This window comes from Myotis yumanensis, unplaced genomic scaffold (assembly GCF_028538775.1).
Source record: "Myotis yumanensis isolate MYYU_CA2020_CCGP unplaced genomic scaffold, mMyoYum1.0.hap1 SCAF_2, whole genome shotgun sequence".
Lineage (NCBI taxonomy): Eukaryota > Metazoa > Chordata > Mammalia > Chiroptera > Vespertilionidae > Myotis > Myotis yumanensis.
The window spans coordinates 11,901,096-11,911,537 of NW_027223753.1; the positions used below are offsets into that span (position 1 = coordinate 11,901,096).

The 10,442-nt window shown below is 52.8% G+C and overlaps 1 protein-coding gene across 3 annotated transcripts; it reads right to left on the reverse strand.

Annotated features, from left to right (window-relative positions):
- Positions 1 to 523: 523 nt before the first annotated feature.
- PLA2G2D (phospholipase A2 group IID) lies at positions 524 to 10,442 on the reverse strand. Of its 3 annotated transcripts, none has more exons than XM_070403162.1 (4): positions 10,384 to 10,442; positions 8,801 to 8,945; positions 7,999 to 8,105; positions 524 to 849 (listed from the first exon to the last, which is right to left on the reverse strand). In XM_070403162.1, exons 1-4 carry the CDS (start codon positions 10,421 to 10,423, stop codon positions 707 to 709), a joined length of 435 nt encoding a protein of 144 aa, XP_070259263.1. In that variant the 5' UTR covers positions 10,424 to 10,442; the 3' UTR covers positions 524 to 706. The 3 variants fall into 3 exon arrangements, with proteins under 3 accessions (XP_070259263.1, XP_070259262.1, XP_070259264.1); XM_070403161.1 differs by lacking the exon at positions 524 to 849 and adding an exon at positions 6,342 to 6,688; XM_070403163.1 differs by lacking the exon at positions 524 to 849 and adding an exon at positions 6,342 to 6,688 and having other exon boundaries at positions 10,337 to 10,424.

Sequence of the window (10,442 nt, forward strand, 5' to 3'; positions counted from 1 at the left end):
GAAGATAAGAGCTGTTTTCCTCTCCCTGATACGAGGGCAGGGACAGGGGTGTGGGCGCCTTCTTCAAAGGGAAACTTAGGCCCTCTTAGGCGACAAGGGGAGAACAGAGAACCCTGGGGTGTCTGTCAATTTTCAGTTGCCTTCGGCTGGAACTCATTCTTATGCCAATGTGGCATATCTTGGGGTGGCACATCCTGGTCCCTATAGAGGTCACGGAGCAAAGGAGTGACAAGGGGTCTCGTGTGGGGTCTCCTGGCTCCCAGCCCACAGCTCCTTGACTGCCCTGCCCTGCTGCCCTCCGTGTTTTTGCTCCTCAAGAGCAGATCCATGTTCTCTCCTCCTCTCCCTGGTGGGGGACTTCCTAGAGATGAGAATCCACATCGGGCTGACTCACGGGGCACCTGAGGATGATGTCAGGGTGAGGTGGTGTCAGCGTGGAGACGGCTGTCCTGAGCATCTCTCGAGCACCTGCTAGTTCACCCAACTATTTTTTTTAAAAAATACATTTTTATTGATTTCAGAGAGGAAGGGAGTGGGAGAGAGAGATAGAAACATCCATGATGAGAGAGAATCATTGATTGATTGCTTCCTGCATGCCCCCTACTGGGGATCAAGCCCACAATCTGGAATCAAACCTGGGACCCTTCAGTCCGCCGGCCGACGCTCTATCCACTGAGCCAAACCAGTCAGGGTTACAGCCTGCATTTTAAACAAGTTCCCCCAGGGATTCATGGGAGGGCGGCTCGGGGATGCAGGCTTCCTGTGGCTTCCCCTCCGGAGCTGGGCCTCTGCCGCTTCTGGCTGAGTGAGTGGCCTCGGGAGTGGTTCTCACAGAGCCTGCTTCCTCATCTGTAGAATAATGGGGTGTCAGTGAGAAGAGGATGTAAGGTGCTTAGCTTAGAGAACTGCTCCTTCCCATTGTCCTCTTAGGAAACCGGGTGGATTCTTCCTCTTCCTTCTGAGATGCGTTTCTGGGACCTGGGGTGCTCAGGGCCAGGGAGGGGCACTGCTGCAGGCCGTCTGCAGAGCCCGGACCAGCGCCAGCTCATCTCAGGCTGGGTCCTTGAGGGGTGCGGGTAGTCTGGGCTTTGGCTCACCTCAGCCCAACCTGGCTCCTGGAGGGGACTCCCGAGGAGAATGACCTTCAACCCACTTCCAAGGCGTCCTGGGAGTAGGGCAGTGCTCTTGGGAGGGGCGGCTGACTTGTGATTGTCATGAGGGAAGGCCTGAGAGGCGATAGAACGTGTTCCCTTTCCAATCTGCACACCTACCGCTTCCACTCTGTCCCAAACTGCTCACCAACCGTAAGTACTCATCAAGAAAGAGGTGAGGGTGCCCAGCCGGTGTGGCTCAGTGGTTGAGCACCAACCTATAAACCAGGAGGTCACAGTTCAATTCCGGGTTAGGGTATATGCCCAAGTTTCTGGCTCGATCCCCAAGAGGGGGAGTGCAGGAGGTAGCAAATCAATGATTCTCTGTCATCATTAATGTTTCTACTCTCCCTTCCTCTCTAAAATCAATAAAAACTTAAAAAAATGAAAAAATGAAAGAGGTGAGGGTTTGGTAAAAAATTCCCATTCATAGAATTCATAAACAGCCCCAAGAGGTAGATGTGATCACCCCTGTTTAGGGATCACAAATCGAGAATCACAGAAGTAGAATCACTAACCCAAGGTCACACAGCTGGGAAATAGCTCAGTTGAGAGGAATGAGCTTTCCTATCAATTTTCATTCATTCATTCATTCATTCACCCATTCATCCATCCATCCATCCATTCATTCATTCATCCATTCATTCATCAGATATTTTACATGTCTCCAGCTTTGTTCTGGATGCTGGGGATGTTGTGGTCCCTGCATTCTGCGTGTTTATATTCTAGTCGAGCACTAGAGTGAGATAAACTGAATGAGTAAGTGATGAAGAAAACCACCAGGAAGTATAAACCAGAGAATTAGAATTAAGGCAGAGAGACAGGGAGTGGTAAGGGTGATGGTGGTTTGGGGGCGGGGGGGGTGGGGAGGGGGGCGATGCTTCCAGTTGGGAGCACAAGGACGTTTTCCTGAGGGAGTAACTGTCAGCTCAACTCTCTTGCAAAGAGCTCTGGCAAATACCTTCCCTGAGAGGTGAAGCAAGGCTTGGCCAGGAACCCAAGGCAGAGAGTGAACAGGGAGGAATCCCTCGGCCTGCCTTCTCAGCTTCAAGTTTTCACAAACTGTTTTAAAATCTCTTCTTTAAGTGAAAAAACTAAGACAAACAAACATACCCAGAGCTTCCTAAGCGAGAGAGCCAGTCAGTCCCTGCCTCTGGGTCGTCCAGACTGCCCCAGGGTCAGGCTGGCCCTCAGCAGTGAGCGGGGATGCAGGACCCCGAGTGTCAATGTCCTCATTGTCCCTCCAGGGACACTGAAAGGTGGTAGAAGGGACAGGAGCCCCAGCCCCACCAGCACATGGCAGTGAGGGGAGGATGTGTGGGGAGCGAGATCCAGCTGGAAAAACAGAGACGTGGAGAGGTATCAGCCTGGGCCTGGCCCCCACACCCAGAGGTGAGACCCTGAATCCGGGTGACCTGTGGATTGGGTCAGCCAGTGGTGGGAAGGGGCTCTGTGTGGGAGAAAGTGCCCCAAATGTGAGGGCTCTACTTGAGCACTATTGTTATTGTCGATAAGATTATTACTCACTGGCCCTTTACCCAGGTTTCCTGCCTTGCCGCACCCAGCCTCGTCGCCTGGTCTCCGGGCGTGGCTATTCTCCCCTGAAAGGGGACCCAGGGCTGAGTCACCAATTGTCCCAGTAAAGAGTGTGGGAGGTAGGCTGGTGAGACATGGCTCTGCAGCCAGAGGGACCTGCGTTCAAATCCCAGCCCTGCCACTTATCAGCAAGTGACTCATCCTGAAGTTTCAGAGTCTGCAGCTGGAAAGTGCAGGTGCCCCAAGGGGGTGGAGATGAGTGGGTAAGTGGGCAGCCCAGGTGTTCGGTGTCCCTTCTGCCCCTCCCACGGGTGCCCCTTTGCAGAAACTGACCTCAGAGGAACAGGAAGCTCAATGAAGGCGTCCTTCTGTCTGTCTCCTACATCCAGGGTCCATGAGAGACAGGGACAGACAGGGGTGCCTGTGAGTCTCCCTTCCCTGTGCCTCTTCTCCAACCCCAGTGACGGGAAACTGGCCCAGAGGAGAGCTCAGGGGTGGGAAGGGCTTACCTTACTCCAGGGACTCAGTTCTGGCTGCCCTGAGACCCCATCTCTCCTCTTGGTCCAAAGCTCCATGTCTTTACCAATGTGGGATTCATTCATTCATTCATTCATTGAACAAATACCTACTAATGCCTACTATGTGATCACCAGGCCCTTCCCTAGGTTCCTAGCTCACAGAAGGAAGCACTACAGACAGCCCTGCTCCGGATCCAGCCCTGGGATTGCCCACCCAACACCAATCCTATCAATAATCTCAACAGCCCCCATCTTAGCAGCTACTCATCCCTTAGAGACATTGACCTTGCCCTGTCTGAGAGGTAAATAAGTCCCGAGGAATCTAAACCGACCTGGGTAATCACTGGGGCCACATGGTTTTGGGTGGCCGGTCCTGAGTGGGAGGGCTGCTGGGTGGTGGTGATAGGGCTAATTAAAAAGAGACGCAGAAGAGGCAGCATTTTCTCTGCTGGATGTTGACATGTCCTGGCTCGAGGTCTGGCTCACAGCTGCCGCCTCGGAGCCAGGAGGAGCCACCTGGAAGACCAACGCAACCAACACAGAGAAGGTGGCCAGCCAGGTGCTGATGACGCCATCAAGCCACTAAAGAGCCACCTTCCCCCTGGACTGATTGTCTTGTGAGCTCATAAATGCCCTCATTGTTGAAGCCCATTGAGTCACAGTTTTCTGCTGGAAGCTTCCTGATCAGTATAAACAGGGCGGGGTGCCAGGGGGCAGAGTGGGAAGGGTCTGGGGTGGCATCCTGGCTCTGCCTTTTGCTGGTTGCGGGACCTCGGACCTTTCCTGTCCCCATTCTGAGCATCAGGTTGTTCAATTTTAAATGGGGGATAAATGCCCATACCTGCCAACAGTGACCTTGTCAAAGCCACAGAGCCCAGAACATGGGAGCTCTGATGGACAGTAGAATCGCCAGCTCTTGACCTTGGATGAAGTGGACATCATGCATGAGGATCTAAGTGAACAGCTGCACAGTCATACAGAAGGGAGAGAGGAGTTGGGTGGAAAGAGGGGAACATTGATGAACTATTCTCCTCCTGGCTTACTAGTAGCTTGGGGGTGACTGCAGATTTGGTTACTACCTAGTAACAACAACAACAACAATGCAGTTAACATTTAAAGAGGGGTTACCAGCCTGATTGGTTTGGCTCGGTGGATAGAGCGTCGGCCTTTGGACTGGAGGGTCCCGGGTTCGATTCCGGTTAAGGGCATGTACCTTGGTTGTGGACACATCCCCAGTGGGGGGTGTGCAGGAGGCAGCTGATTGATGTTTCTCTCTCATCGATGTTTCTAACTCTCTATCCCTCTCCCTTTCTCTTTGTAAAAAATCAATAAAACTATATTAAAAAATAAAATAAAAATAAAGAGGGGCTACCATGTGCCAAGCACTGTGCTAAGAGCTTAGGCATTAATCCTGTTGAAAACATTAACCTCATCTTATTTTCTTCTTAATTTCATTGATACTTCACACACAAGGAAAGCAAGATCCCTCCTGGAAGGTCACATGGCTAGCCAGTGGTATAACTAAAATTTGAACTTGGGCCCCATAGTCCTTCATTCCTATTCTACTGCCTCATACGAGGCACTGAGCTTCACAAAGAAGGAAAACTGCTTGGCCAGCTGTTTCTCATCTGGGTGCCACAGGCCGGAGGTTGTGGGTGGCTCCAGGTGCCTCAGCCCTGTTGCTGGAGACATGGCTACTTACATATGAACGACAGATTGTGGATCCTTATACGAAAAAGCTATTCATTCATCCATCTTCCATCCATCCATCTATCCATCCATCCATCCATTCATCCATCTTCCGTCCATCCATCCATCCATCCATCCAAACTCAGTTTCCCTAGAAGCCATGCCTGAGATGAGGATTCTTGGGCAAGTGAAGGATTTATGGAGGGAGTGCTCTCACGAGAAACCTGTAAGGGAACAAGGGCAACAGGATAGGCCAGGGGACAAAGCAAGCAGAGGTGGTTCCAGATGTCTACCCTCAGCCTGATGCCAGGAGGAGCTCTGGGGCATGCACTGTACCACCCAGGTGGTCCCACGCAGATGGGGGTGGGCAATGATCCGTTCCCTGGTATTATGTTCCATATGCATTGGTTAGAGGTGGTGATGTGGAGGGCAGGGGGGATAGGCAAGGTAGTTCCCAGCAGACGAGGTCAATCCTTAAGAGGCAGATGTGAACAGCTCACAGCCAACATCTGGCTTAGCTGGGAGTAGGGGAACTGGGCCAGAAGGGGATCTGAAGTGAAGCACTAACAGCATCTGCCACAATCTCCATTTGATCCATTAGCATGAATGGAACACTATTACGTAGAGGAGCAGAGGAAACAAAGCTGTGACAGACACGGCCTCCGGCCTCCGGGAGCTCCAGTCTAGTTGGGAGAGATCAGAGAAGTCCAGACAATGATAAGTCCACTCAAGGTACAGCTTGGTAAACTGTAGACCCATCAAGTGCTATGGGAGCTCGGAGGAGGGAGTGAGGCCTGGGGGCCAGGAGGAATCAGCCAGGGGAGACTTCTGTAGGAAGCAACCCTTGGAGCCTCGGAGCCTCAGCGGGCTTAGACACCTGGAGACCGGCAAGTGGGGCAAGTGGGGCATTTCTGCAGAAAGCCCACCTGAGCAGAGGCCTGGGGCAGGAGAGGAAGGGCCTGGAGGACATGTGGCCTGTGCTCAAGGGTTTCATCCAGCCCTTCCCTTGGGAGGCATTTATACAGCCCCTTTCTGGCACGGCTTTGAGTACCAGGGATGCAATGAGTCCACAACAGGCATGGGCCCTGCCCACCAGGACCTCAAGCCTAGTGGGGAGAGGGACACAGCGCCAGACAGGGCGCGGGGCGGGGGCGGGGGGGCTCCAAACTCCTGCGAGAGGCCCTTCCTGGGGTGAGGGAGAGCCTGAGAGGTTTAAGGAGTAGAGTCGGGAGGACAGACAGATCAGTGCTGCCCATTAGAGAGGCCACTCGGGCCGCAGCTTGGACAGTGTATTAGAGGAGTGAGACTGAGGCGGGGAGGCCTGGTGAGTGAGTGGCAGTGACAGGCCCCCAACACCTGCTGCTTTGGCCCAAACACCTTCCCCCTGGCTCCCTGGCCTTGGCTTTTCCTAAGATCTCAATCCCCCTGCAAGGACACAGCTGCTGTTGGGAGATTTATTTCAGAAGGTCCAAGAGGCACGGGCGGTGGTAGAGGAGGGGCTGACTCCCCCGAGCCCTGGGAGTGTGTTACGGGAGCCAGGCTGCTTCAGGGGGTTGGTTACTTCTGGGACAGGGGTGTCAGCAATCCCGTGGGATTTCTGAGGACCCGGGTAGGGAGGGTGGGACAGCCGGGCAGGCTTCTTCTAGCACAGAGGGGTTTGGCCCTTGCAGCGGGACCTGGAGAAACGGACGAGACGCAGCTTCTTCTGGTAGGTGCCCAGCTGACGCTTCAGGCAGAAGGCCACCTCCTTGTCACAGGCGCACAGCTGCTGCTCACACCAGCTCCCTTTGTCAGCTGTGGGGTGCAGGAGGGGGGCTCAGTGTCCGTCCATTCCTGAGGCCGAGCCAGGGCTGGGTCTAGGGTCCCTGGAGGGAACCTCTGAAGGCAGTGCCGTCCTCACTCAGTTTAGGGTGTCCTTCCCAGCTACTTGGACTCTAGCTGCGTGACCTTGGGTACCTACCAAGACCTCCCCGTGTGCCTTTATTTATTTGCACCTATCATGTGGCCGGCCAGGGTTGGGGGATGGTGGGGGAGAGGGAGACAGGACTGAACACAGCTGACCTCTGAGATTCACACTCCCGTGGGGCAGCAAGTGTTTGAGAACCGCAGAAACGAATATCAAACTGTGCTCTATGGGAGTCAGAAACAATGCCAGGGCCACAGGGCAGGAACACAGTGGGCCAGAGCCATTGGAGCTGAGGTCAGAGGGTCTCTCTCCCTATGGGAAGCCAGGTGGAGGAGGGGGAGTATTCCAGGCTGATGGAACAGCCTGTGCAAAGACTCTGAGGCAGGAGGGACCAAGGTACTTCAGTTTCATTATCTGTGAAATGGCGGTGATGAGAAGCGCTGCCTGGGGGGGCTGTGGTGAGAATTAAAGTAAGAAGGCAAAGCACTCAGTACAAGTAAGTGCTCGACAAATGCCGGCTATTACTATTCGTGTCATTGTTATCATTATTAAGCCCTCAGTGAACAGGGGCAGTGGAAATGTGCCCATTTGATTCCCAGCCCTGGACCTGCCACCTGCTTCCTGCACGGACCCAGGGGCCAAGTGACCTGGGATGCAACCCAGGCTCTGCTACTGGCAGCGGTGTGACCCCAGGCAAACACTTCCTCACTCCATTTCCTTGTCTATAAAATAGAGCTCATCAGGGTGGGGCTGCCTCCTGGCTGGGCTGCTGTGAGGATCAGTGATGATGGAAGTAGAAACAAGATCATCTATGGGGCATGCCCTGCGGCAGGCATCTGTGAAGCTCATTCTGTCTGCCCTTATTCTAGTTCTTGGATTAACACTATGGGGTAGAATAGAATACTGTTCCCATCCTCAGTTCACAGATGAAGATACTGAGGTTCAGAGAGGTTGAGCAAGGCACTCAAGGTCACACAGCTGGGATCTAAGCAGAAGTCTGCCAGCCTTCCAGATCCTAAAGGAGCCAAAGCCCTCATTGGACCTCTCCATACTCCCACCCCTATTCCTGCCTCTCCTCCACCGCCCCACTATTGCCACTGGGCATGCAAGAGAAACAGAGAGGTTGCGTAGCTTGTGCCTCATTGCACAGCATATGCTTCCTCAGTCTACAACTCCAATCCCCAGTCTAGACACTCACAGCACTGGATGTCCCCCTGGGAAAAGGTGTAGTTGTAATTGTCCCTGAAGTAATGGCAATGGTGGAGCTTCAGGTGACGATAGCAGCAGTCGTGAGCATGGCAGCACCTGGAGGGAGAGGACAGGAGGTGGGGCAGGGAGCACAGACGCACTGCATCGTCCTTAGCCGGCTCTGTCTCAGGAAGCCCCTGCCCCAGAGGAGAACCTGAACCCCCTTGGAAGAGCCAAGGCCTCAAAGGGTCTAGTCTTCGGCATGCTCATGCTGGCTAACACTTACAGGGTGCTTCCTAGGGCCCAGGCACCTGCTTTTTCTACAAATTATCTGTTAATCTTCCCAACCACCCTATGACAGGAGAACTAGGACAATCCTCATGTCACAGCTGAGGCAACTGGGACTCAGGGAGGCCACGCCACTTGACCGAGCTCACACAGCCTGAAAGTGGTGGGTCAGGGAAGTGACCGGGCCTGGCCCAGGCGCTCATCTCTCCTCTGGCCGATTCCCAGGATTGTGGTGAAGGTCCGATGAGATAATGGCAAAATGAGGCGGGCCCTTTAAAAAAAACCCTGTGCAATGGCAGCAGGCAGTATGTGTGGGTATTCTAATTAGATTAGGGGTTGAGAGTGCAAGGGAGAGGGTCTTCAGAGACTTTGGGGAACCCTCTAGAAGGCAGGCTCCTGGAGGGTTGGGGCTGTGTCGAAGCTTAGCAGAGTTCCTAGCACATAGTACAGAACGGATCCACAGAATGAATAAATAGATGGAGAGGACAGGATTGCCGCCCGTGGGCCTGCCTGGGAAGGGTTACCAGTCCGTGGCATCAAGGGGTTGGCCTTTTCCACCGAGTCCACAGTGACAGCCGTAGTACCAATAGGAGGTGATGGGTGTCTTCCTAGTCACTTGTTTGACCATTTTGTTCAGGTTCAGAATCCCGCCCTGGGTTGGAGTTACACCTGCCAAGGAGCCGGGCAACAAGGGGAGGACGTGAATCCCAGGGGAGGTCCGTGCACCCCTGGCTGGCACCTCTGCTCTATCTGGTCCAAACCAATGACTTTGGATAACAAAACGACAACAACCACTACATCTATTAAAAAATACAATGAGCCGAAACCGGTTTGGCTCAGTGGATAGAGCGTCGGCCTGCGGACTGAGAGGTCCCAGGTTCGATTCCGGTCAGGGGCATGTGCCTGGGTTGCGGGCACATCTCCAGTAGGAGGTGTGCAGGAGGCAGCTGGTCGATGTTTCTCTCTCATCGATGTTTCTAACTCTCTATCTCTCTCCCTTCCTCTCTGCAAAAAATCAATAAAATATATAAAAAAATATATATATAATGACAGTGAGTGCTTGCCATGGGCCTTTTCATGTAGCAATTGATTGACTCCATCTCATCCCATGAGAAAAAGACTATTTTAAAAAAATATATATTTTATTGATTTTTTACAGAGAGGAAGGAAGAGGGATAGAGAGTTAGAAACATCTATGAGAGAGAAACATTGATCAGCTGCCTCCTGCACACCCCCTACTGGGGATGTGCCCGCAACCAAGGTACATGCCCTTGACCGGAATCGAACCTGGGACTCTTCAGTCCACAGGCCGACGCTCTAGCCACTGAGCCAAACTGGTCAGGGCAAGACTATTTTTTTTTTTAATAAGTCAACTTAGATGTAGAGAAAAGTTGCAAAGATCATACAGAAAGTTCTCATAGAGCCCTCACCCACTTTCCTGTAGTGTGGTATCATCTTACATAATTGTGGTGTATTTATGAAAACTAAGAAACTGACAATGAATACTATTTTTAATCCCCAGTTTAGAGAGGAGCAGATGGAGGCTCAGTCACTTGTTCCAGGTCGTAGTAGCTGGTAAGTGGAGGAACCTGGATAGAGACCCAAGGCATCCTTTCTAAAATCACATACGTTGAGGTGCCAATTTGCTAGCAGCCACATTTTTACATTTGATCTTCTGCTAAAGATCAAATAGAAGTCGCCCCATCTCCCACCAACTCAACAGAACCCACTTCCCAGGTTCAAGGGAGATCCATGAATGTGGATGCGGAGTGCTGTTTCTATGCAAATGAGTGTTATTCTTTGGTCAAAAGGATGGAGGGGAACAAGGTGAGACCATTTCTGTAATTTTTGTCCAAAGTGTCACAGGTGCCAGCTCGGCAGGTCCCTGAAGGGTGCCACAGCTTGGCCACCCAGGCCTCTCTGGCCAAAGCCACTGTGCTCAGGGACTGGAAGCCGCTGATGGCTCCTTGCAAGGGGCAGAGGGTTAAGGGCTTGAGGGGCCAGGGCAGTGGAGATTAAAGCAGCAGTTCAGTCTAGGAAAAAGATATTATAGGGCCTACCTGTGTTCCTCCTTCCCTTTCCAGCTGTGGCTCCTGTCCCCACTCACCAGCAAATACCACCAGCGCGCACAGCAGGGGAAGTTCCATGATCCCGGCCCAGAGGAGG